At 40.7% G+C, this 27,092-nt stretch overlaps 2 protein-coding genes across 5 annotated transcripts; both read left to right on the forward strand.

Annotated features, from left to right (window-relative positions):
• Positions 1-1,910: 1,910 nt before the first annotated feature.
• On the forward strand, positions 1,911-26,499 carry LOC120684564 (disease resistance protein RGA5-like). Of its 4 annotated transcripts, none has more exons than XM_039966416.1 (13): positions 1,911-2,816; positions 3,897-5,867; positions 7,563-7,606; positions 19,135-19,286; positions 19,377-19,632; positions 20,171-20,390; positions 20,471-20,603; positions 21,222-21,425; positions 21,560-21,721; positions 24,229-24,303; positions 24,687-24,867; positions 25,842-25,963; positions 26,045-26,499. In XM_039966416.1, exons 2-11 carry the CDS (start codon positions 4,276-4,278, stop codon positions 24,732-24,734), a joined length of 2,886 nt encoding a protein of 961 aa, XP_039822350.1. In that variant the 5' UTR covers positions 1,911-2,816; positions 3,897-4,275; the 3' UTR covers positions 24,735-24,867; positions 25,842-25,963; positions 26,045-26,499. The 4 variants fall into 4 exon arrangements, with proteins under 4 accessions (XP_039822350.1, XP_039822348.1, XP_039822347.1 ...); XM_039966414.1 differs by lacking the exon at positions 26,045-26,499 and adding an exon at positions 18,704-18,772; XM_039966413.1 differs by lacking the exon at positions 26,045-26,499 and adding an exon at positions 18,701-18,772 and having other exon boundaries at positions 2,479-2,816.
• Positions 2,057-2,578, forward strand: LOC120684820 (disease resistance protein RGA5-like). The gene has a single exon (XM_039966686.1). The coding sequence runs from the start codon at positions 2,057-2,059 to the stop codon at positions 2,576-2,578; it is 522 nt and encodes a 173-aa protein (XP_039822620.1).
• Positions 26,500-27,092: the final 593 nt, after the last annotated feature.

A 27,092-nucleotide genomic window follows, 5' to 3' on the forward strand; every position in this document is an offset into this window, starting at 1 on the left:
GCTGATCTGGTTTCTTCCCATGAGAGATGGAGGTTCAGATGTTCAGTTCCTCGCGGGGCGCCATGGGCTCCCTTCTTGGGAAGCTCCGTTCTTTGCTGGTCTCTCCCGGGGATCAGCTCCCAGAGCCACTGAAGCCACAGAAGGACAAACTCGAGCTCCTGAAACAAGATCTGGAAGAAATGAATACCTTCCTTGGGAATCTTTCAAGGGTGGTAGCTCCCAACCCCATGGCCAAACTCTGGATGAACGAAGTGCGCAATCTGTCCTATGACTTCGAAGATTACATTGACAAGATGATGATGCGCCCCTACTCTAATAGCAGTGAAGAGATTGAGATCTCCTTCGACGACGTCCAAGAATTTGAAACTCTTGTGAAGCAGGCCAGGGACGCCTACAATCGATACCACCGGAATGATCTTGGGCGTTGGCCAACCAATCCTGCCTTTAGGGCCGATGGGCAGGTTAGGGTTCCAATTCCATCCACGGACCTTCTTGGTATTGGTGATTCGAGGGCCAAGCTTATCAATATGATTAGCAACGATGCTGAGCGGAGGATGAAAGTAGTATCCGTACTTGGACCAGCGGGTGTTGGTAAGACTACGCTTGCAACAGAAGTGTACCGTCAAATGGGAGGACAGTTCGACTATCGAGCATTTGTGCGAGCCTCAAGGATGCCTGATACAAGGAGGCTTCTCCGGAGCATCATCTCCCAGGTCCAGCGCCATCAACGACCTCCTCATGGTCTCCCCGTGCAAGAGCTTATAGATAACCTTAGAGAACATCTCCAAAAGAAAGGCACCATAAGCCAAGTGTAATCTCTACTGATAAACAAAGGCACACTACTGGAAAAAAAGCCTATAGGCACCGGTTACTATGGGCCTTAGGTACCGGTTTTTGAACCGGTACCCGGTAACCGAGACCAATAGTCGCATTCATCAGCACCGGGTAAAAGAACCGGTGCCTAAAGCTATATTTTTTGGTAAAAATAGTTGGCCGGGATTCGAACTCAAGATCACTTGCCTCGCATGTGCCTTTCTGACCATCTCGCCTACACATCACATCTGATGGGAAGATAGATATTTTTTTGAAGTAACCTATGGACGAGCCTAAGGTATCGGTTGGTAACACCAACCGGTACCTAAAGCTCTTAAGGTACCGGTTGGTGTTACCAACCGGTACCTAAGGCTCATCCATAGGCACCGGTTGATGGTAACACCCGGTACTAATGTAAAAGTTACCACCCGGTACCTATGGAGAGTCTTGTGTACCGGTTGGTGTTACTAACCGATACCTAAGGCTCATCCATAGGTCCCATCCACCCCAAAAGTACCGGTACCAAGATGAACCGGTACCAATACTAACATTGGTACCGGTTCATCTTCATTCTGATATTTTTGGGGTGGACCTTTGGCGTGTTTTCTACTGGTGGCACCATAAGCTAAGCGTATCACTGAGAAAGATTTCTAAGATCATTTTGTTATTTATTTATTTTCGGGTCAAAGTCTTGCATCTTTGTCGTTTCCTGATCCCTCAATAATTCTGCCATGTTTTGTTTCGTCGGCCTAATAAGCCTGCATAGTCTACACTGACTGCCAGTTTGCTAGTGGCCTCACGGGCGACGGACCTGTAGTGGGCTGCTCGACACGTGAAGGGCTGCAAAGTAATTCTAAGCCTAAAAAGCAACAAACGGGAAAAGAAGAAAGGGACTATACTTCACAACATCTTGTGGTGTGGTTGGCCAACATGGTGGGCCCGTGCGGAGCTACAGTACAGTAACAATGACCGTTCATGAGTGCTCTTGTGCTATGGGCCACAGATATTGTACGTTAGTACTATGGCTGATCGGGCCTTTGCAGCGAACCAGTGGATCGGCTGGTTCTATTAAGTCGACCGGAATTCAATGGATTGGCAGAACGAATGAAGCACTGTTGTTCAAGCAAAGTTTCCTCCCCTTCCCTGTTTCCCTTTGCCCTCTCAGATTTGAATCCTGCTGTGCTGATGGTGTGGAGTGGATAGCTAGGCCTCCTCTCGATGCTTTGGTTTCTTCTGACGAGAGATGGAGGTTCAGATGTTCAGTTCTTCGCTGGGCGCCATGGGCTCCCTTCTTGGGAAGCTTGGTTCTTTGCTGGTCTCTCCCGGGGATCAGCTGCCAGACACACTGAAGCCGCAGAAGGAAAAACTGCAGATCCTCAAACAAGATCTAGAAGAAATGAATACCATGCTTGGGAATCTTTCAAGGGTGCAAGCTCCCAACACCATGGGCAAACTCTGGATGAACGAGCTGCGCGATCTGTCCTATGACATCGAAGATTACATTGACAAGACAATATCCCCTTCCAATACTGGTGAAAAGAATCAAGAGATCCCCTTTGAGATCGAAGAATTTGTCACTCTGGTGAAGCACGCCCGCGATAGATACAGCAGGTACGATCTTGGGCGCTGGGCATCCAGTCCTGCTATGCCAATGGTTGCTGATGACCAACGCTCAGCGGCCAAGCAATTACGGACCTTGTCGGTATCAATGATGCAACCACCAAGCTTATCAAGTTGCTTAGCAACGATGCTGAGCAAGGGATGAAAGTGGTATCCGTACTTGGACCTGCGGGAGTTGGCAAGAGTACTCTTGCAAAACAAGTGTACCGTCAAATGGGAGGAAAGTTCGACTGTCGAGCTTTTGTGCGAGCCTCAAGGATGCCTGATACAAGGAGGCTTCTCCGGAGCATCATCTCCCAGGTCCAGCGCCATCAACGACCTCCTCATGGTCTCCCAGCGCAAGAGCTTATTGATAACCTTAGAGAACTTCTCCAGCAGAAGAGGTATATGTGTGTTACACCCCCAGTAGTGCACTAGTGCTCCATAGGGTATCCCAAAAGCATGTAGCATGATTAGTAAGGGTCTCTATAATAATACTCTCTTCATTTTTATTTACATATCGTATTAGGTTCGTCGTAAGTCAATCATGATTAACTTTGAACAAGTGTATAGAAAAATATAGCAATAGCTATGCTATCCAACAGCGAACGGAAGCCTAACCGAGTGGTCAGGTGCTCTCAGTAGCACCCCTTGCCTGCAGGCCGGTGTTCGAACCCCCTCGAGGGCAGATTTTCCGGTCGTGCAGTGCGATCGTTTAGGGCAAAAAAATCCATATCGCTGTGCTCGCCGCAAGGTTTGGCCCTCTCGGGCATGGGCCGAGGTTTGGGAGGTTTTCCGCGGCCGGGAGAAGCTATGTTGCTTCCTCTTAATGAAAAATGGTGGGGTCTGTTCACCCCTCCGGCCGCATTTTTTCTATACTATCCAACATATGCACTATCCACATATATTTCATGGTGGATTCAATGAAACAAATTTGGTATTGTAAATATTATTAAGTTTTTCTAAAAATTTGATAAGTTTGCCAAGTTTAACTTAGGACAAACCTAATACGGCATGTAAATAAAAATAAAGGAAGTACAATAGTTGAGGGTCACTTAATTTACAGGGATAATCCTGAAAGGGAAAAAAAATCTAAATGTACTATTCACTTCACATGTAGACTCTCAAGTTCAGATTTTCTGTTTATTAGTAGGAAAAAAATCAAAAAATCATATAACTGTTCAATTGTAAGGAAAAGGGCATCTATTTGTAATAACGACGGCTGTCTCATAAGAAACTTTCTACGAACACACTTTGGGTATATAGTTGAAACTTTTAAAGTGTGATGGAAAGTAGATAAAAATATTTCAGAGCTTTATAAAAACTCAAACGCATGCTAGCTTTTCCGGCTGAATATAGAATAAAATGAACTCCATGGGAGAGACTAAAATGAGAAGACAATAGTTCTAGTATATCATCATTTTCAACTTTGAATTATCTGTTGTCCTGGTACAACATATTTCTAACATCTTAAAATCTGACAGGTATTTTATTCTAATTGATGGCTTATGGGAAACAACTTCTTGGGATATTGTTTATAGTGCTTTCCCGGAGGGTACTCATTGTAGTAGAATATTAATAACGACTGATATTGAGGAGGTAGCTCTCGAGTGTTGTGATTATGAATCTGATGGTATATTTATGATGGAGCCATTGAGTAGAACAGACTCAATAGAATTACTATTCAATAGAACATTGGGCTCCAAGCATCAATGCTCTGAACAAGTGAAGGAAGTTTCAGAAGAAATTATTAAAAAATGTGGTGGTCTGCCACTTGCGGTAATTTGCATAGCTAGTATTTTAGCAGGCCAACCCGACAATTCAGAGCTATGGCAGCATGTAAGTGAATGATTATCTGGCAGTATGAGGAATAATCGTACTTCACAAGACATGCTCAGAGAAATAGTAGGCTTGAGCTACAATAATCTTCCGGACTATTTGAAAACATGCCTACTATATCTTAGTATGTACCCTGAGGGGTACACCTTCTTGAAGACTGATTTGGTGAAGCAATGGAGTGCTGAAGGTTTTATCAGTGCCACAGAAGGAAATGACACCAGCGAAGTTGCAGAGTTTAATTTTGATGAGCTTGTCTGCACGGGACTAATTCAGCCTAACTGTATAGACTTCTCAGAAGAGGTGACGTTCTACACAGTGCATTCCACTGTATTTGAAGTTATTAGGTGCAAGTCCATGGAGGAGAATTTTACTACTGTTATAGACTACTCTGAAGTCATTACAAAGCTTTCTGCAAAAGTTCGTCGAGTGTCACTCACTTTCAGCAGTGCAAAGTATGCAACGAAACCAGAAGGCATCACACTATCAGAAGTGCGGTCTCTCATCTTCTATGGACTTGCCAAGTGTCTGCCTTCGATTATGGAGTTGAAGCTACTTCGAGTTCTAATCCTTGAATTTTGGGGTGATAAAAAGGAGTTAGACATTAGTGGAATCAATAAATTATTTCAGTTGCGTTACTTGCGGATTACAACAGATATGACCGTAAAACTCCCAGCGAGGATGCAGGAACTGCTATATCTGGAAACAATAGAAACCTATGCAAGAGTAACGACCTTTCCATCAGATGCTTTTGATCTCCCGAGATTGATGCACCTCTGTCTTCAGGATGTGATAAACCTGCCCGATGGTATTGGACAAATGAGATCTCTACGGACACTTCAATTTTTTGACCTTAGCAGAAACTCCTATGACAATGTGCGGAGCCTTGAAGAGTTGACTAATCTGCGTGATCTTCACCTTACCTGTTGTTCTACGTCATCATCATTAGAGCATCATATAATGAGAAACTTGATAGCTCTAGTGTCTTCCCTTGAGAAACTTGGCAACCTTAAAACTATGGTTCTTGCTCCAGCTGCTTCTTGCACGAGCATTAACCTGTGTTACTCAGGCAATATGTCTTCGCTGCCTGTTTTTCTTCAGAGACTTGAGTTATTGCCGCCCATTTGTATCTTTTCAAGAATTCCCATATGGATGGGACAGCTCCAAAAGCTTTGCAGTTTGAAAATTGCTCTTAGTGAATTGTCGAGTGGGGATGTTGACAACATAGCCAGATTACCGGAACTCACGATTCTCTCTCTGTATGTCAGGCAACCAACTGCGGAAAGCATTATCTTCAATCGTGCGTCATTTCCAGTTCTAAAATGTCTCAAATTCAGATGTGGAGTTATGCGCCTTACCTTTCTGGCCGGAACAATGCCTAACCTTCGGAGGCTCAAACTAGAATTCAATGCACACAGTGGAGAGCAGTATGGAGATATTCTTGTTGGAATTGAACACTTGTTAAACCTCCAAGAAATCATTGGCCGAATTGGAGCAGCACCAGGTGCAGAAGAATCTGACAGGATGGCCGCCGAGTCCATGTTCAAGGATGCCACGATTAGCAAACATTCGAGACTTACAAGCTTCAATCTACAAAGAGTTAATTCGTTTGGCGAAGAGTACGAGTTTTCTTCTTCTTAAGTTTTTCCTTTAATGTAGTATGATAACAACATCGAGATAAATAGCCTGCATTAATTACATAGTAGTTTCATATATACGCTTCTTGATTACTTCAATAATGGCCTATAATATTATATATATATATATGACTACTATTAGGAAAAATAACATTATGCTGAAAAAAGGTTATCTGCTGTTTAAACATAGATTCAATTAACAAAATGATGCTTGAGCCCCTGTGTTCGGCTGTACTTATGTACTAAAGGGTAGGGTTGTATATTAACCTGCACACTCACCATTTGCTGTCCTTTAAGAAAACCAATCAACAAATAGCCTATGATTATTGCAAGTGATAGATGAGAACACACATTAGTATTCCTTCAATAGTTGTTGCACAAGGGACCAAAATGATGGGTTGATTTTGGTTTCTACAAACTAAGGCTCAAGTTCACGTACAAAGCTTACACAAGTACTAAGGCCTAAGTTCACCTACAAAGCTTACACAAGTACTCCTTTTGTTTTAAATTGTAGGTCATTTTGACTTTTCTAAATACATAGTTTTTGCATTGTATTTAGGGATAGTGTATATCTAGGTACGTAACAAAAGCTATGGACTTAGAAAAGCTAAAACGACTTATAATTTGGAACAGAAAAAGTATTATTTATATGTGCACTAACAATTTTATTATTAACAATTGACCAGATTGTTGTAAGAGTCTTAAAATTATTTTTCAAATGAACAACGCCTACATGAAGAAATAACCCATCGGTCTCTTTTCTAGCAATTACCAAACTCACGTACTGACAATACACTTAATGAGCCTAGATGCAAAGCTACGGCAGTTCTGAAGCAATGCAGATGCAAACGTGAAAGCAAAATTCTCCAGAAATTTCTGAAACAGCATGTTGTTTCAGTGGCTAGAAATTTCATGTAAATGTTGGAAATTTGACAGAAATTATTTCTGGAGCTAAAAATTGTTTCATCATTTTATTAAGTTCATACTATAGTTAAAGCAAGGCTATTGTACTTGGCCATTTCATATATCATCATTTTGTCATACTATTGTTTGGATAAAACAATTAATTAGGAAATTTTATCTCCGATGGTTATTTTTCATGGAAAAAATCTGCCTAAGATATTAGTAGATAATTATTCTTTGGATTCGTTAGAGCTAGCAAAATTGCTAATGGTTCTAAAGAATCCTTGAGAGATCAGGCATCTTCCATATGGGCATTGTTTATACTAGTGCATAGGAAAATGAATACTATGAGTGGCATGTCAATGACAGTTCATATCCCCAAATTTTAAACTCATGTTGCTTCACCTCCCTCTAATCCTCTTCTACACGCTATAAAAATCATAATTGATGTTTCATGAGAATGCTTATTATTAGACAGTTGATTGGTGACACGCATTTGATTTACAATTTATGGAATTAAGTTCAAGTTGTAGCTACATGTTAAAACTTCATAATGTAATACCAACAACGGAAATAGATGTATGGTCTACCATTCCGCAGCTACATGTTAAAACTTCATAATGTAATACCAACAACGGAAATAGATGTATGGTCTACCATTCCGTGCATGTAATTCTTTGAATTAATTGAATATAAAGCACATCATTTGCTACCATTTGTTTGTTTGTTTCTTGTCTCGTCCTGTTATAACATAATGGATGTTATTGTTGTCAGGATTTCTCGATGTGCTGACACTCCTTGGAGTCATTCTGGTTCAGGTAATTGTATTTCACAACAATATCATGGTTTGAATGAAAAGTACACATGACACAACGGATTTATTAATGATTGTGTAGTAGTACTATGTAATATATTAAAAAACTAGTAGAAAATATTCCACACAACTAATTTACGTAAAATGCAGGGGCAATCCCTGAACATATCATGAGATGTCATCCAGATACCTGAACTCTCAAAATGGGTTATTAGATCCTAAACTTGCACTAGAGTGTCATCTAGATCCTAAACTTATCCTGACATCTAGGTACTCAAACACTCAAAATATATTATTTTTAGATAATGGTTTTTACTGCTTTTATAGAAAGCATATAATTTTCGTACATTGTCCAGACACCCAACACACATGCACTAGGATTACTAGCTATCTGTTGACGCAAAATCCAATCAACACACCAAAAGTGCTAGCACGCACGGATCGCAATGAATCAACTCGTGATGCTCCTGATGTAGAACATGTCTGACCAGTTTCAAAATTGGCTTGGCTGTTTCCGTCAGCTGCACCGCAAAAACCTAGAACATCGGTTTGGGAGGGACCCTATCAGGGCTGGTGAACCTAGGGTTGCTTTGGGATCAGCATGCCACCTAGAACGTCCTCCAACGTCATAGAGACGCAAGAAAAACATCAGTTAGAGTTTGGAAATGAGATGGGTTTGGATATAAAAATAAAGGTACTTGTGTTTGATTTGACTTGGTTGCCATCAATCAGTGTGATCCTTCATATTTATATAGTGGAGAAGTTGAGCCCTATTAGAAATAAAATCTATTACAAATTTTGTGTTGAAATACAACTCCCACTCAGATTACATAGACCAAAATCTGTCTGCTAGGTTGCAATCCAGTCTTGCCTATTTCATTTGGTGAAGTTTTTCTTGAGGCCTTAAGCGAAGTGCAAATTGCAATCTACATATGCATTTTGATCATCTCCATGAGAGCTACGCAACTTTGAAGTCAAATCTATATTTGGACAAACTCACCAAAACTAGTGGCCAGTTCTATAAACTAGTTGACCTGTTTTATCAGGCCTGCCAATTTTGGTTGTCAACATATGCTCCCTTTTTTTAGGTAAGCTTGCACACTAAAAAATTATTTCTAAGACTATAAAAAACCTAAGGATGATGCCCAACAAAGAATACATCATCAACCATGTGGATCCCAAAGGAAATATTCATAATTATCGGCCATACCTACATCAAGTTTATTGCCACGCGTTCGGATAATACTTCTTCAAGTATATACAATCAAAAGCCCTAGGCAAATGCTCACCTTGCAATATCTCTGCCGATTAAGAATTTCCAAAGATCACCCTGATAATATTGTAAGGACCTTCCCAACTTGGAGACTGACGGTGGGTGATTACCGCTAGCAGGGATTCAAGGGAACCCCCGTTTAGAGATTCGGCCAGGGGTATAAATCGTGCAAGGATCTCCCCTAAGGAAGCGGGTTGAGACAGTGGTTTTTAGACAGGTTCAGGCCGCCCGGAGGCGTAATACCCTACGTCATGTGTGTGTTGTGATTGTTTCTTTGGTGATCCGAGTTGGAGAGCCCAAGCCCAGAACCTGTGTATCAGTTGGGTCTCGAAAGGATCAGTCCCTTTACATGTCCTGGGATCTTTCTATTTATAGACTACATCTGCCTTCTTTGTTGCTTCTCTAACTGGTGTGAACACACTCTTTGCAAGGCGGGCGCCGTCTTCCAGGCTGCCCTGCCCCTGTCAGGCAGGCAGGCGCTCTGTCGTGCCCTCCATAGCAGTCTTCTTGGTCCCGCCAGTGTCAGAGGTGCTCTGGGTGACTCCGGGGAGAACCGGGGTGGCCTTAGACACTAACTGGTGGGCCTTCTTATCCTGAGATGCTCCGGGGTGGTCTGGCTGGTCCACACGCTGCTGGGGTGCCCCAGAGGGCGTCCGGGGCGGCGCGAGTGCGGCCACGTGGTGTCCTCCGGGGTTGTCCCATGTACCCTCCTGGTCCGGGGAGACCCAAGTCAACCCCGGGGCGTCGCCCGGGGTGGCTCTGGCTTTTACTGTGACGGGGGCGCGGTAAATGTCGGTGGGTCCTAGCCACCATCCATCTTTAGGCCGATGGGATGGGCAGCTCAGAGATAAGCTATCCGCCGCCTATCGTCTTATCTTCTGAGCACACGACATCCTCATAATCATGATGTTCTTACGAGGAAGCCGCGCATCCCCTCAGGCTCTGCATGGAGTCCGGTGGTGAGGCACTGCAACCGCTTGGTAAAAAGATCCTTTTACCAGGCGGGTGTCTTCGAGGGGAAGGAAACGTCTCACCGGGCTTCCCGCACCGGGTTGGGCCCGGCCCGCTCTTGGTGGGCGCCCGCCTCCTGCAGGCGGACGTTCATGGTGGAGGCCCACGGCCGCGCTCGGCTGACGTTGCCGGCTGACGCGGCTGGCGGGCCCCGTCCTCCTTAATCGCGCATGAGTCCGGGGTTATGGGGCCCCTCGTTCCCATTACGCAGACAGAGACATTTGCCAAATTTGTTGGTCTTCATTGTAAGGGGTAGAATTGCTTCCACACTAGATCACCCACATGAAATGACTTCCCTTTTACATTTTTGTTGTAAGATCTAGCAAACCCAATTTTGTCCTTTCAATCTCCTTCAAAGCCCTCAACCTCTTGTTAATCACCTTATGAATATTATCCATCATCAAGTCATGGTTATCAACAACAGAGAGATCATTTTGCTTGGCCAATCTATATGTGCCTAGATTTGCCTCAAGAGGAAAAATAATCTCTTGACTATATGCAAGCTCAAAAGGAGTAATTTATCTAACATCTTGTGTTGACGTGAAAACATGCAACACCAAACACCGAGCACTGAACATGCAACCCCCATAGGCTCTCCTCGCTGAGCCTTGGTGGAAATCAGATGTTCCGGTTTGTAGAAATGGGAAGTTCCAAATTTTCTAGGGTTTGGATTGAAAAGCATGAAACGCTCACCCTAGATGAATAACTAGCATGCTTATGTGGTGAAGGACAACTAGGTTTACAAGCAAACTAGCAAAGGATAGCCAACGTGCTTACATGACAAAGAATGACTAATTTATGAGCAAATGAGTAAAGGTCGTCAATGCTCTCACCGGGAAGGATTCCATCAGGGCCTGGACGTCGCCGGTCGTGCTCTAAGATGGCTAGCAAGCCTAGGACACCACCTATGGTCCTGGAGAACAGTAGATGAATAACACAAGAGGTTGGAAGAAATATTAGCGTTTAGAGGTAAAAGGTAAATGCATAGTGTTTGGTTTGATTGGATGTGTCTCAATCGCCGTGGCCCTTCATATATGTAGGGTGGGATGGTCTGCCCCCATGAGGAGTCAAATGCACGCATAAAATGACTTAGAACTGATTTACAACTCCTCTTTGGGACTTCCTTAGTAAAAACTAGATGTTCCGATCGCTAAATCGGAACCTCGGGATTTCTTGACGTGTATAGGTGTCAAACCCGTAACCACCAACATCCAGAACCCGGAACTTCCGTTTTGAGCTCTATGAGCATCTTGTGGACACCATAACTTCTGCATCAGGGCTCCAAATCAGGTGATCCATATATCAATTTTGAGCATCTCAACGAGGCCTTCATTTTGGCACATTTAAACTCATGTTTAGACCTCAGTTTGTTGTTGCTTCAGTTGCTTCTTTGTCTCTCCACTGAAATCATGTGCAAATGTTCAACTATGACGTTCATGGCCTGCAAAACACATACACATGCCAATCTTGCAGAAATAGTAACGTTAGCATGGAAGTGGCTATTCAAGCCTTAATCTCACTTATCTTAGTATGTGCCAATTTTAAGTGACAACACTATGTCTAGATATGCGATGAGCCCATAAAGCTTCAGACAAAACCTCATGTCACCTCCTAGGATTATCTTCTATTTTTCTTTTTTATGAGTGTTGACATTTCTTAAGGTCGCCACTAGAATAGCGACACCGTCAAAAAATGCCGGTGGTATGTCTTAACGATTACAGATGAATCCTCATGCGCACGGATATACAGTTGTAGCATTTCACCCGGAGAGTATTAAGGGTATCGTTTTTATTCTCAGGGAACGGAGGTGTAATGGTATTCTAACTAGTTTAGCCAGAAGAACAGGAGATGTGATAGTCTAGGTAGCATGGTTTATCTAAGGGTAAGGATCAATGAAAGCTACACTCTGCTGCTATTCGCTTACTTCAGGTTCCGGTCTGACCCTTGTCTGCCAAGGCCCTCCAGCTATTGCACTACAAACCAAGCCCGAATGTGGTGGAATGCGCTAACTGCGTTATGGTGGATGGATAGGGTTGTCACCACCCGCCGTCTACCCCTCAGCACCGTGGGGCTTGGAGCAAACAAAGGTAATCTAGAGCCTAGACACCACGTCTACCTTCGACTACTACTCTAGTGGCGATCAGGGTTTACCCATCTTTATTGGGGGCCCTCTACTAGAGCATCCACTACAAGAACGGACGATGAACCCGCAAGAGAGTAACAACAAAGTATAACTATACCAAGAACAAAACCACAATAGATAAACTCAGGTACTTACTCAAGTGATTCATACCTGACGAGGTACAAGGTAGAAGCGAGGCCGACAAGTCCGGCTATGATCCACACTTCTCCTCACACACTCCCTATCCTATCCTACAAGTGGGCCCAAAGTGGAGTTCCACTACATCACTTCACCCTCAACTAGTGTGTGAATGTTGGGAGGAATGTGGAATGAGAATGGATGAGTGGTGAATGAATGACGGAGTGTGGGGGAGGAGGGTCCTTTTATAGTGGTGGAGGTGACTTGAGGGAGTGGAGATGCTAAGAATATTCCCTCTTGATCCTCCTCTTCATATGGAAACAATATCCACGACTTTGAGGATTCTTAGGGGCTACTCCACGTCAAGGGGCACCTAGACATGTGCCTGTCCAGGTTAGGCCGAACCTTGGGGTTGGCCGACCCATGGCACTTCCTTGGCTCAGCCTTCCCTTGGCTCATTGATAGGTGGGCCCTTGTGATGATCTTCGGGTGTATCTTCCTTGGCGCGTTTGTTTGCTCTGCCATGTGGGCCCTTTTTGTAAGTGAAACGCAGGGCGGGATTTTCTGTGCATTTCTTCTAAGTTCACTTGTATTTTACCTTTCTTTTCAACTGTGGGTGCCTGCAGATCACAATTCACCAAAACTCGTGGAACTGATTAGCTATAAGCCCTATATCTAAGTTTGGTGAATGAAATGTCATGAAAAGCTGCTGGAGTTGATGATTGATTTTAACACTTAAGGACCGTCAACAATGAGCTTAATCAAATTCTTATTACTAGACTTGACCTAACCATTGTCCTGAGGATAGTATGTAAATGAATTGAGCAAGTTAATCTTATAGGGTTGAGTAAACTCACGTACGTCTTTAGATATGGATGATGTACCTTGATCCATTGTTAAAGTTTGCGGAATTCTGAATCAATGGACAATATGATCAATAATGAATTTAATTACCTCCTGAAGTGTTCATATTCTATAGGGGAACTCCCTCTGTCCATTTGGTTAAGAAATACGTAGCCACCAAAACAAAGTGATGCACTTTGATGAAGGAGGATGTATTTGCTCCATTAAATTCAATCCCCATCCTCGAAATAGCAATGGTTTAATAATAGGATGCATGAACGCAGTAGGCACCAATTGCATATTACGTAACCTTTGACACTCTTCTTATCCCTAGTAATAATGGAAACAATTGGCACTAATACTAGGTCAAGAGAAATCGGCCCTCCTAAGCAACCAGTTCATTTTAGGAGCTGATTGGTGCATTCCGTAGATGCCTTCATGAACTTCTCCTATAGCCACTTTAGCCAGAGCATTTAATAAGCAAGTCTTCGACGGTTTAGCAAGAACTTGTTGTCAGTGTATTTAAATCCTAAACATCAAAATTTTCTATCACCACCACAACTATAATCCTTCAGATAATCCAAATTGGCCTTCAAATAATCGCTAGATTCGGCCTAATCAAATTTAGGAGATTTCATGGCCGAGTTAGTACTATTAGAATTGGAGTGGATGGTTTCAAAATCGGTCAGGCCATTTTCCAGAGCGATCGAACTGGTTTGACAATGCAGTCCAACCAGTCTGTACATCAACCTTTTGTCTTGAAAATACTTCTTCACGACTTTAGAACCTAGTGCTTGTTGCACCTAGAATATTAGCTCTTCCATTCACTTGCCTTGGTATATATAACAAACTCATCAAAACAATATGTGATATCTTGGCATTTATCAAAATAAGTACTTAATGAATAGTTGAAGTATTGATATACATAAGGCACTTGTTATACTACTAATAATGAATAACCAAGTGCTTCCGCATGCTTTACACCCATGGATTGCAAAATTTCTAAACCGAATAGAAGTGCTTCATGTTCGGTTTGAATGTTAGTGTGATATTCTTTCAAGTGGCTCGAAATCTAAAACTAGCACTACTTGGAGAAATAAGAACAACACCAGTTCCGTGACCATCATCACAAACCGATCCATCAAAATATAACTTCCATGGTGTGAAAGTAATATAGTCGACTTCTAAATCATGCTCATTGTCAATCCGATGCTCAACAATAAAATTCACTACAATTTGGTCTTTGATAGATTTTAAAGATTTACAAGCCAAATCATATTCAATAAGTGCATAAGCTCACTTTCCATCTTTAGCGCTCAAAAAGTAACCTATGCAATATATGCTTAACAAGATTGGTTTGACATGCTTCTATACAAGTACTACATAACAAATAATTCCTCCATTTGTTACAAGCATAATATTTCAATAAATGTGTACCTTTGTCTCCGCATTGAAGAGTCATCGGCTTACAAAAGTAATAACATACCCCTTTCCTTCTATCTCCTGAGTCAAATCAACACCAAAGTCTTGTCTTCTACACCCACATAAGGCCTAAATGGAGTTCCTCTCCTAGGCTCCATGAACACAGGTGGTGAATACATATAATATTTGATTTTCTCAATAGCCTCTTGTTGTTTTGCCTCCATAGTTAGGTATCTATCTTAAATATAGGAGCTTGCACCTTCCTTATAGGTGTAAAAGCATTAATCTTCCGTGATAAGTTATATATGAATCTTCACAAGTAATTCACCTTGCCTACAAATTTTTGCAAATCTCTCTTACATGTAGGAGCTTGCACCTTCTGTATAGCTTCTATTTTCTTAGGATCTATCTATGTGTCATTTTAATGAATAATAAAGCCTTAAAATTTTTCAACCGACACAACAAAAGCACATTTCAGTGGATTCTTCTTTAAACCATTATGATGCATCCTCTCAAAAGCAAGCCACAAATTAGCCAAACGAAAATTTAATCTAGCAAATTTCACCATGATGTCATCAATATAAACTTCTAGGATAACATCAAGCAAGTCATGAAAAATAAAATTATAGCCCTTTGGTAAGTTGCGCTAGCATTCGTCGAAACATGTCATTATAACCAAGTCAAATAAGCTGACAAATTAAAACCCAGACATCTACAGGTCATTTTAGACGTATCTTCTTCCACCACAGATATTTGATAACTCTATGTCTAGAAGCATCATTAATTAATTATGGCTATAGGCATAGGATATTCATCATTAGGAGTAGCCTTATTAAGATCTGTAAAATCAATGCAAACACTAAGATCTCTAAAATCATCTTTAGGTGTAGATTTATTAATTATTAATGTCTTTAGTCATGGGATATTCGTCTACTCAATTGGTACAATACTAGATATCCAATCAATATATCTACAAGACCGAATAAATCATGCTTCTACCCATCGATTAATCTCCTTTTTAATTTGTTGGTTATAGATAACATGATTAAAATGTCTAGTAGGTTGCTTAAAAGGCTTGAAACCAGGTTTAATAGGCACGCATCACAAGATATTCTAGGGAAATAATCAACATTTTTCAATAACAAATTAATTTAGCTTTATAATGAGCTTGCAAATTTTTATTTACAAATATCAGCCTTGGGACGATACAATCCCCAATGTCAACCTCTTCCAAAGGATCGACCGATGTAAACCCTTTACCTAACTTTTCTAGATCATCAAATTCGTCAATGGCTTCACACGTATGGTTCTTAAGAGCTAGATAGTGGTGAGGTCGTTGTTGCAACCAATTTGATTTTGCATCCATTACAATCACATCAAATGGTTTAGCCATTTCTCAAATGGCTTTAATACAACAGGAATGAAGCTATCTCTAATACCACTAAGAACCTCGTACTTAGAAAGATCAAACCTGACAAGCCTTTGAAATTATCATGTATGCCTATGGAAGAAGTATCAATTGTAGCAACAAAAGCTAAAGTATCTGCATGAATTATCTCAACCTCATCGCCTATCAACTTAATCAGAAATTGATGCAAAGTAAAAGGTATGCACTAATTTGCATGTATCCAATCACACTCCCCATAGAGGTGGCTCCTTTAGTGCCAATAGGATTGCCTCCTCCTACACCACTAATTGTCATGTTGGTCTTTACAAGTTTTTCATCCAAACCACCCAACTTCTTGAACAAAGAGTATGGCATCAAGTCCATGATATGACTACCATCATCGAGCATTCAAGATACCAATTTACCGTTGATGTGCCCTTTCATGTACAAGGGTTTCATATGGAAATTCGACCCCTTAGGATTCTTAGAAAACCACATCTTGGGCCACAAAAAATCAATATCTTCCTCCGAAAGAATATAATTTCCTTGTTGTTGCCATGTGGACAAGACCCATAATCCACCAACTCCCCATCATCATTATTCTGGGAACTGAAACTAGCGCTAGAGGTTCAATTTACTGCACAGCTTCAGGCAAAACCGGTCTGACCAGTTCGGGAAGGCACAACTTCTAATTACATGTCAAGCCCAGAGGGCACCGCCTCGATTGTATGTACTTGGAGGATGAATTGTTGCTGCTTGCTTCATGATCATTAGGCATAGCAACATCATTAACATCCACATGCATATCACCAATATGTATGACATCATTGCCTATGGTCCTTTCTAAGTCAATGTTCATAGCCTGCACCTCCTCTATCAGACTCGGGGCTGCGGGACTTCTCACAGGCGTGGAATATTCTAGAATAAGGGATAGCACATGACATGTACCTTATCTCTATTGTAACTACATGATTAGGCATAGAACTAGTCGGAGTACAAGGAAACCACCCGATCCGGTTGGAGTAGGAATCTATAAGTACTTGGCAAGGACTTTCCATGTAACCCTATCCCCCCAGACTATATAAGGGCAGGCAGGGACCCCTCCAAAACATACAACCTCAAATCAACCTCTAAGGCAATACAAACAACCACACATGACGTAGGGTATTACACACCTCGCGGCCCGAGCCTGTCTAAATCCTTGTGTTCCTTGCACCATCGGTTCCAGAACTAGTTGATCCCTTATCTACAATCCTACTGCTTGGGGTATCCCTGAGCAGGCTTGGTGGCTAAACACCGACATCATCTTCCTTCTTGATGCAATATACTTCCTTTGGAGGTATGAAAACTTCCACAGCCTCTAGGAAATCCACTATGGCCAGCTTGAGTCCGCTCTGACCTGTCAAGGTTACTGCTCTTGACTTGATTGGTGAGGACCCAATCAGTTTTGCACAGGACACGAAATCTTGTCAAATACAGTTCCCCTATATGCTTCCCATCCTATATGAAAATGGTGGATATTCCATTGGGTATAGCACCCACATCTCAACATAGTCCCATGTCAGATATGGAGAATATGATGATGGAGGTGCCCAAGGCATTGTTGGATGCCGATTCTATGGAGGGTAAATAGTGGTAAGACTATTCTTCCACCTTGTGGACTCCCTCCAAGGCATCATGGCGTCGAAGTGACCTTGGATGCTTTTTTTTAGAAGCCAATCGTTAAGAATGGTCCTTTGGTTCACATACTTGGTTAAAAGTTGATCAAAGGTTGTTTTTTTGGTTTGTAAGCTTCCCATGAACCTTAGCTTGATTCATCTCCCAAGTGCCAACTTGGGGACGCTTCAACTTGATTATTGTGGGCTTGCCCTGACCAAAACCAATCTGACCGATTTGCAGAACCATTCTGATAGATTTGCGTCTGAAAAAAAAGGCTAGGCCATCTCGTGAAGAGCTTACTTGCCCCCCCTTAAGTTCAGATGTTTTTATAGTGATTTTCAATGATCACATTTTTTCTCTTATCCCCTTTGGGTTCATCCGGCCAAATCAGCACCTTGGCATTGTGCAAACCAGTAGTATTGATAGGGAAGGTTGTCTTGTCAACTTGCATTTCATGTAGAGTTTATCATCATTCATCGAGGGCTGATTTTACCTGTCGATGGGAAACATTGCAATCTTTAGTTCATGTGAAAAAGAGATATGTCAGTTACAATATGGACATCACTTCAACTCATCAGTGGCGATATAGCATGTCATATATTGATGTGTCCATTCCAAAATAATTCATCAATTATGCAATCATGCATGGAAATATTAGAAGTAAAACTGACCTCCTTTGTAATTTAGCTTAAGAGAGGACCAGAATATGATTTAGCTTTAGATGGCCATACAATTTCAGCAACGTACACATCTTTCTTGTCATCGTTTGAACTATTGGATTCACAACCAACGATATGCACATTGGACTGATGAGTTTTGTGATTTTCCTTAGTATTGTCTTAAGCCAATATTATAGAGCCAAGGCTCTTATTTGCACTTGGTTAACAGAAAAATGATATCCTTCTATTCTTTCTTTAAGTTATGAACATATACCACAAGAAGCTAAATTAGCCAAATCTTTATCAAAAATTGATAAACTAAAACAATGGTTCTTAGTATCCTTGAATATTTTGAAGTAATCAAGAACACATTCATACCCATCCCTTTTGGAGGAATAGGCGGCACACTATATGCTACAGAGGTATAAGATACGGTGGAAAGAATTTTGCAACCTCAATTGTTTGTCTAGGAACGACCTAACAAGGTATGGTAGCAATAGGCTCGAGTGCTATTGGGCAAACCACCATAGCACTAGTATGACCGGTTTTCAGCAATCGATCTGACTGGTTTTACCGTGTTTCAGCAGTCGATTCTAGGTTCTCTGGAGTATTCGATCTGCCATCGGCTTACCAGCCTTCATGTCACCTGAAATCAGGTAGCTTTGTCAGAGGATAGAAACACAAACTAGGGCGCACATAAATACCAGTTTCAGTAGTTCCAAATTCAAATGCTTTGTGCTCCAATCTGATTTTTAATTAAAATATTCTACTAATTTGACAGAACAGTCACCTCATTTTAGGTATAACAACAGCTTACTTGTCCTATGTCGGGTAATGTTTTAAGAAGTCATAGCTCGATCCAGCATCCCTGTTCCACTGTGTGGTTCTATATCAAAGTTGGTCTGCAAAATTTCCACGCATGTGACATTTATATATTAAGTTTTTTTTGACGGTATTCCAAATATAAGCAAACATGGCTGGTCTTATTTTACAGAATACTGTTTCCTATAATTGACAGATGAAAACAGTAAACATCATGTGCTGGTGAGCATTTTACGAGATGAAAGCGCAAAGCCATCAACTCTTGATTTATCACTTTTGAAAAACATCACAAATAATTTCTCTAGTGAGAAAGAGATCGATCAAGGTGGATTTGGAATGGTTTACAAGGTGACTTTAGTTCTTAAATAAGTTCATAAACATTATTATGTGTCCATAATTCATGTAAATAGTGTTATGCTAACAAGGGCAGTTAAACAGGGAATCCTTGGAGATGTGATTGTTGCTGTGAAAAGGCTGTATGGACAGCATGGAAATGTAGATGGAAAATTTGCTCGTGTAATCGATTGTCTAATGACAGTTAAGCACAGCAATATAGTAAGGTTTTTGGGCTACTGTGTGCACACGCAACCTAAGGGTATCAAAGATGGGATGAAAACCTTCTGTGTAGAACAACAGGAAATGTTACTTTGCTTCGAATACCTACATAATGGAAGCCTCCAGAGATATATTACTGGTATGCTTGATATATATTAGTTTAGCGTTATTGTTGGTATTTCTACCATCCTAACATATAAGTATTATATTTATAGTTTTATCCTAAGTCACACCATCTTACATTTGACTGTAAGCTATAATATATAGAATATAATAACATTTACAGTATCATATTTGTATTATTGGATCCATTTTCATAATGTACTTTGATGTGATACGGTATATGTTTCTCTTCCATATAAATTTTGTCAAACTTAAGATAGTTTGTCTTAGGACAAAACTAGCAGTGCTGATATTTCGGGACAGGGCTATAATCTTTTGGGTTGGGTGTAGTTAATTTCTGCATTCACCTATTAAACTAGAGGTCTATTTAGAATTATTAGTTCTAGTATAACAGATCTCACTTCTAATTCTTGTAAAATCGGTATAATGCGACAAAAAACTAAACCTCATATAAATTTAACTATTGTTAGCTAATGTTCATGAATTTTTAGTACTTTATGTTTTAAATACCGAGAAGACTTCATAAGTTCTAAGAATTATCTTTACATATGCAGAAGAATCTTGTGGGCTTGAATGGCACACACGTTATCAAATAATAAAAGGAATATGTCAGGGGTTGGGTTATCTTCATGAAAATTCTATTATCCATTTGGACCTCAAACCGGAGAATATACTACTTGATGCTAATATGGTGCCAAAAATAGCGGATTATGCATATGCCAGACTCTTGAGTGAAGACAGCCGAACTGCATCTCAAAACTTTACTACATCGCTGTAAGCTAGTTCTGTTTAAAAGTACTTCCTTGGTTTTGCGGACGTCATCTGAGTTTATTATGTTGATCCCAATGTCTCAGATCATGTAGGGACTACATGGCACCAGAATATTATGAAGATGGAGTATTCAGCTTCAAGTCTGACATATATAGTTTGGGCATTATAATCATGCAGATAGTGACAGGCCAAAAGGACCACGGGAACATAATGAGTGTACGGACAATTTTATCAAACCTCTTACAAAATGGTCCATTTACATTTTCACTAGCAAGTTGTCATTCTTGAGGTCATATTTAGTACACACTAGAAATTTAGAAGATAACCTGGTTACTTAAAAACATATTTGTTCAAACTTATGTAAACAAGCCCTTGGTTACTCAAAAACATATTTTTTCAAACTTATGTAAACAAGCCCTCTTTAGGAGTCTCATATTCAGTAAGTTTTACTTTGTTTAATTTGGCATCTCCGTTTAGCCTGGGCCATGATGGCCGATTGACCCCCACCTTTTCTTTGTACAATATTTTAACAACCCCTAACCAACTTGTGGCAACTGATTTGGCAACCCAAGAATGATTCGAGCACATATATGTTGCCTTAGTTATCAGAATGTCTTCATAGTGGACACTTTAAATGCTGAAAATAGATATATAAAGCTCTCCCTATCTTGCTGCTGTATGATTTTGATTATTTTTTGTTCACTATACAGCAGACTTTTATTTTTTATAAGTTTAATGGTTTATCAGTTGATCTGTTCTCGTGTATCATCTGAATATATGTTGTGTATAAAAATTCGATACATATGCCCCCTGTTATTAATCATATCTCTATAGGTGCTTGGGGGTTGGAGGAGTAGGTTGGAATCGGATACATCACGGACGCACACAGCGTTGGAAACAGCTTACCATCAAGTAACACTATGCATTGTAATGGGGCAAAACTGCATGCATCGTGACCCAAGGAAGAGGCCTGTTCTATGGGAGATCCTTGATAGGCTTGGTGAAATGGGAACCAGTGAAGAATCAGTGACAAGAGGCGTAATTACCTCATCTATTTCCCATTTTCTTTTTACACATGAGGCAGTGTTTCTGCTGTCAAAACTAAAGCGCGTACTCTATAGAATAACTAAAGTGCAGAATGAGGATTGTGTCACTATTCCTTTGGGTTGCAGATAAGCCTTGTTCCGGAGTTCAAGAATCATTCCGTGCCAAAATCTTCTAATAAAGAAGTATTCCAATGGCCAAGTGAGAAGGTAAAAGCATCATTGACATCATTGCTTACTTCAGGAAAGGATAACATAAATAAGCACCAGCAAGCAAAGACATCAAGTGAGGTGAGTTCCTTCAAACATAGACGTACAGCCACGATGTGTTATTATGATTTTGGAAGTGTGATAATGATATCTTGATCTGAAACCTTAGAGTTCATCCTATGGAAGAAAGTCTGCAACAAAAACATAAACCTTTAAGTACGTTAGGCAAGATATTTTGGTGGGATGATGCACTTGATTTGCCTCATTCAATGTATGCACAAGGACGACCTTGCGTAAAAAGACTAAAAGTACCATTGATGCGGTGCTGTGGTGAAGTTGTAAGTGTATGACTACTCCACCCACCAGGTTCAAATCTGTACATGATTTTTTTCTCAAACGTGCAGGAGAGCTGCGCATCAATATATTAAGAAGAGGGGTAAATAACCTCCAAAAAGTTACAGAAAAAAGGGCTTGTAATCCGCCCTACAAACACACACAAGAACTTACTCTCTCTCTCTTAGTGAGACCAAGCAAAAACCTAAGTGGATGCAGCTGCTTGGGAAAGGAGGAATGGAACTCCTCGAGCGCCAGCAAAGGACCACTGCAACAACTCATCAATTATGACTGCAACAATGTTGGATAAGCTAGGACTGGCCCTATAAAAAACACTGCAATTCCGATGATTCCGCAGGGCCCAAGCTCCTAAGATGACAATCGAGTTTAAACCTTTCTTTCCTTGATCTGAAACTCTCTTACTTATGTAATCCCACCAATTTTCAAAGGATAGCTCCACTGATTATGGGGCAAGGTCCTGTAAGCAAAAACCTTACAAAATAGTAAATCAGACTTGTCGGGAAAAAACACATGAGACCGGCAAGTGATCAATTGTCTCCTCTGACTGGTCGCAGAGAGGGCAGACCACCGGGTGGAGGAGGCCTTTTCTTTCTAGGTGATCAGCCGTCCAACACTTCTTGTGTGCAACTGTCCACATAAAGAACTTGCACTTGCCTGGAGCTCAGCTTTTCCAAATCTGTTCCCAAGTACTGAAGTGGATGGATCCAATAAAAAGAGCTTCATAGGCTGATTTTGTGGAGTACTGACTGCTACATCTGGCTGCAACTCCACATTTTCAAGAAGTTCCCAAAGTTGTAGGTATCCTATCAAAACATGTACTATGAGTGCTCCTTTTAAATCAGAGACCCATGTCCTATTATTCAGAGCATCAAACACTGTTCTACCTTTTGCTCTTGCAGCTATTGCACCAAATAAATGTGGTAGGGAATGCTCGAAACTCTAACCAGCCAGCCATTTATCAGTCCAAAATAGAGTGTTTCTGCCATTTCCAACTGAAGAAACAACAGCTAGAGCAAAAAAAGCCTTGACTTTGGGTGATGCTTTGATAGGAAAGAAAGCTCGTGGTTTATAAGGTTCAGTGTTTTGCAGGCAGAGCCAACGCAGTTTTTTTTTTTGAGCAATCAACGCAGGGCCCATCCCAAAAGCTGAAGATTGGAGATTCCCAACCCACCTAGATTAGGTTGTCTAGCAACTTTAGGCCAGACAATCAAACAATGACCTCCTCTCACATCCTTTCCACATAAAATCTCTTCTAATCTCATCAATGGCTTTCAAAGCCCAAGTAGGGAGATCCAGAACCATTACTAGATAAATCAGCATTAATGTGAGAATAAACTTTCCTAGTGTGGACATATCTTAGCGTCACCACACTAGGTTTTGTGTTCCTAGTAACGGCGCCAGTGTTGATGGAAGAAGTTTAGCTTCATGATGTTGTGATACTGGTGTTCGTGAACAAATAAGATCTTCCCAAACAATATGAACATAGCTGAAATCACTGACAAGCTTGGCATTCATTCCCAGTGGTGCCAGTGCCACCAGTATAACTCATATCTTTTTGAAATTGGATTGGCACTAGTTGACCGTGACATACTGCAAAAATCAAATATTCAGCACCAAGTTATATCTCGTTTTAAGCAATAGCACCAAGTATTTGATTGATACGGATGAAAACAGATGGAAAAGTCGTTGTCGCATTTCTATACTTATCCCACCTGTTTTTGTATTTATGTAAAAATATAGAAATAGGAAAATCAGTGGGGTTTCAATTTTGATGAATGGAAAGTGTTTATTAGTAAATAAATCAACAATAATTGGAATGTTTGTTGATGCACCATTCTATGAAGTAGAATGTACTTTTTGTACATGATTTCCTATGCATGCTTTTAGGTTTTAGTACTGAAGTAGAATAGGATGTATCTACATCATTTTGTCCTCCACTTCTTAGTTTAAAGTCACATAGTTATATCTCGTTTTGGTCGTATCTTTACTTAAATGCATGTCCACTTTTATAATTCTATTGTTGCAATCATGATGCGCGCCAAATGGTCTAGTATATATAAATAACTAGTTTGTGTTTGATATTACCTGCCTATGTATCCATTTGTCCTTTAGATAACCTGATGAGTTTTCAAGTGACATTCTGTAGGACCTGCATTCTACTTCAAGCATTACTAAAATTTTGTTAGTTACAACGACAAATATGATTTTTTAGCGAAATTTACCTTTTGTCGCAGACAAAGACTTCTGATGTGCTCACAAAATCTTCAAATGGTTCTGATGATTCAAAGAGAAAACACAATATTATCCAGGTTCATACTTCATTCTTATTCTGTATCAATAGCATTTATTTCTCCACATAAAGCTCAGGTTACTTGTGGTTGTGATACTTCTTACATGGAAGATGATATTTTAGAATTCTGCACTGGTAATCCTGTAAAGAACTTGTGTCATTTTTTGTTGTCGTGCGCTAAGTTTCCTTGGAGAATATAGTTTGCAGAGAGTGTGTTTTTGTGACAAATTTTTTCATATATATCTGTCTAGGGGATGTTTCTTTAGGGCCTCTAGATTCCCCCTAGAGGACTTCCCTGTTCCTTTTCTTTGTTGTGTCTTACCTTTATCAGCTTGAGTTGATCTTGACAATTATACTCTATAGCTGATCAGAACATTGCATTTTTCTTTCCTTATCACTCAGGCAAGGAAATCAAGTGCAGAAAACGACATAGAAGAAAGCAGTATGTAGATCAAGAGCCATGCATTATGAGGGGGGTTTACTTCAAGAATATGAAATGGCAGGCTGCCATAAAAGTTGACAAGAAACAGATTCATTTGGGTACTGTTGGGACACCGGATGAAGCAGCCCGGCTTTATGATAGGTATTGGGCTATACTAAAGACTGCACACTTATGTTTGACCATAAGATTTCAATCTTTTATTCTTAGATAGACCTTTTACCAACACAAGCTAATGCTAATAGCATGTCGAAGATCTGATATATGCCCAGCTGGTGTACAAAGCAATGAGCTACTCTGCTGGCATAGTATATTTTGCCTAGGATTATAAGAATGCTGTTATCCATCCATAGCTCTATCATTCAGTTTAAACTCCAGTTAGTTCATCATTGTATGACATGCATGCATTCACTATAGTTTAAATATCCACAGTAGCAAGCTTATTTCAGACTTTTAGTTGTGTTCGCTGCAACTACCGTGTTTGCATGATTTTTTCACCTTTGGTTGCCCTGTACTCTTTTTTGGCCACAGAAGCACATTTTAGAAAACCGTTTATAGATCTGCAGATCACCAAGGACAAGGTGGATACGTGATTTTGCAGCGAGAGGTTCATATTCCATTAACTTTAAGTGTCATGTTTTTGTCAATTGAAGGAAAGAGTGATACTGTGATAGACTTTCCTTGATAGTATCTGAGGCACTGAAAAAATTTGTATCTATCTGCTTCACCTGTAAAGTTAGCTCTTCTTATTCCCTAAGTAGAACATGATTCAACATGTCAGTATGTCAGAGTTTACTGTTCAGTGATGTGACTTTCCGAGCCTTCCAATTCTTACTGTGCTGCACAGTTTTGTTTAGTTTGATGGTGTTCTTTGTTATGCTGTCTCATTGGCTGATATTTTAAAGTAAGTTTTGCCATCTGTTGTTTACCTTTTCTGATTCTTAATTTGGTTCTAGGGGCATGTGCAATATGGCACACAGCCTTGTATCTCTGTTAAAATCGAATGATGCTGCTCTAATCCAATGTGGATGCCTAATTTGTAGCATAGCTAATGGTTCACCTACTATTATTATGAATAATCGAAATTTGACAAAGCCAGAATTTTACTGTGTGTGTAGGGCTGCTTTTATGTGTGGAAGGGAGCCAAACTTTGAACTTTCTGAGGAAGAGAAGCAAGAACTGAGGAAGTACACCTGGGAGGACTTCTTAGCAGTCACTCGCAACACAATAACCAGCAAAAGTATGACCGAGAATTTAAATATTTCAAGTGTTTGCACATTTACGTCTTAAACTCATAGCATGTTCATTTATTTTACTCTAGAACAAAGGAAGGTTGGCTTGCTAAGGCGTAGCAAGGCGGACTTGTTCATGGGACAGAGTGATGGTGATACAGAGATGGCAAATGGCGGCGGCTCATCAAATTCTGATAATGGAGATGCCGAGACATCGGCATCTTAGATTGCTCCCAGAGGTCGTTGCGACCCCAGTGGAGTCCTCCAAATATTCATCCGGATCATGATATGATCCCTTTTTAGGATTTTGCTCTCTCAATAATTAATTTCATGTGCATAAGGCCCCGTTGGTCTGATCAAAGTTTAGGGAAATCATGCCATCTCAAATAAGAATTGGAGGTGGTCCATTGTAGGTAAAAGTCATCTGAACAATATGTATACCGGTTCTGAAATTGTGTATATCTCCATTAGGTTCACCGCAAATTTTACCAATGTAATTAGTTTACATTACCATTTATCAAAAAGAAATCTTTTTTTCCTTAAAGATATCTTATCAGTGGAGACCATCCTATGTGTCATGTGTCTGCCGTTTACTGTCGATATGTGTTTAACTGCTGGGTTCGTGACATTTTAATCTAATATGTGGTATATTAGAAGTTTGAACCAAGAATCCATAATTCAAAGTCGTGCAGTGTGCAACAGGACAGTTAATTTTTGCATAATTCAGTTGATTGTATGATCCATATACATAAACATAAGATGTGTAGGGTAGTGGATACACTGTACACACAAAGTGGAGCATCTCCGTTGTGGTTGTGGGAAGAGGCGCACCACACCTTCGATGGTGATGGGCGATCAAAGCTTTCTGCGCATATGGACCAGGTCGACGGCGAGCTAGAGGAGAAAAATTCCAACGCCTCAATGGTGAGGACATGTGTGAAGTTGACCACACATTTTGCACGTTCCTCGTGCTGCTTAGGACTCCTATTAGGTTGTGGTGGCATGTTAGGTTGAGTTCGTATGCAGGACATTGTTGGATGGCCAATTGACAGGGTCACGGTAGGGTGGCGATGTCGGCCGAAGGAGGTGGCGGTGAGGAGTTTGCTATTGGGAGCACACTAGCGCATAGCCGCACCG

Source organism: Panicum virgatum, chromosome 8N (assembly GCF_016808335.1).
Source record: "Panicum virgatum strain AP13 chromosome 8N, P.virgatum_v5, whole genome shotgun sequence".
Taxonomy (NCBI): Eukaryota; Viridiplantae; Streptophyta; class Magnoliopsida; order Poales; family Poaceae; genus Panicum; species Panicum virgatum.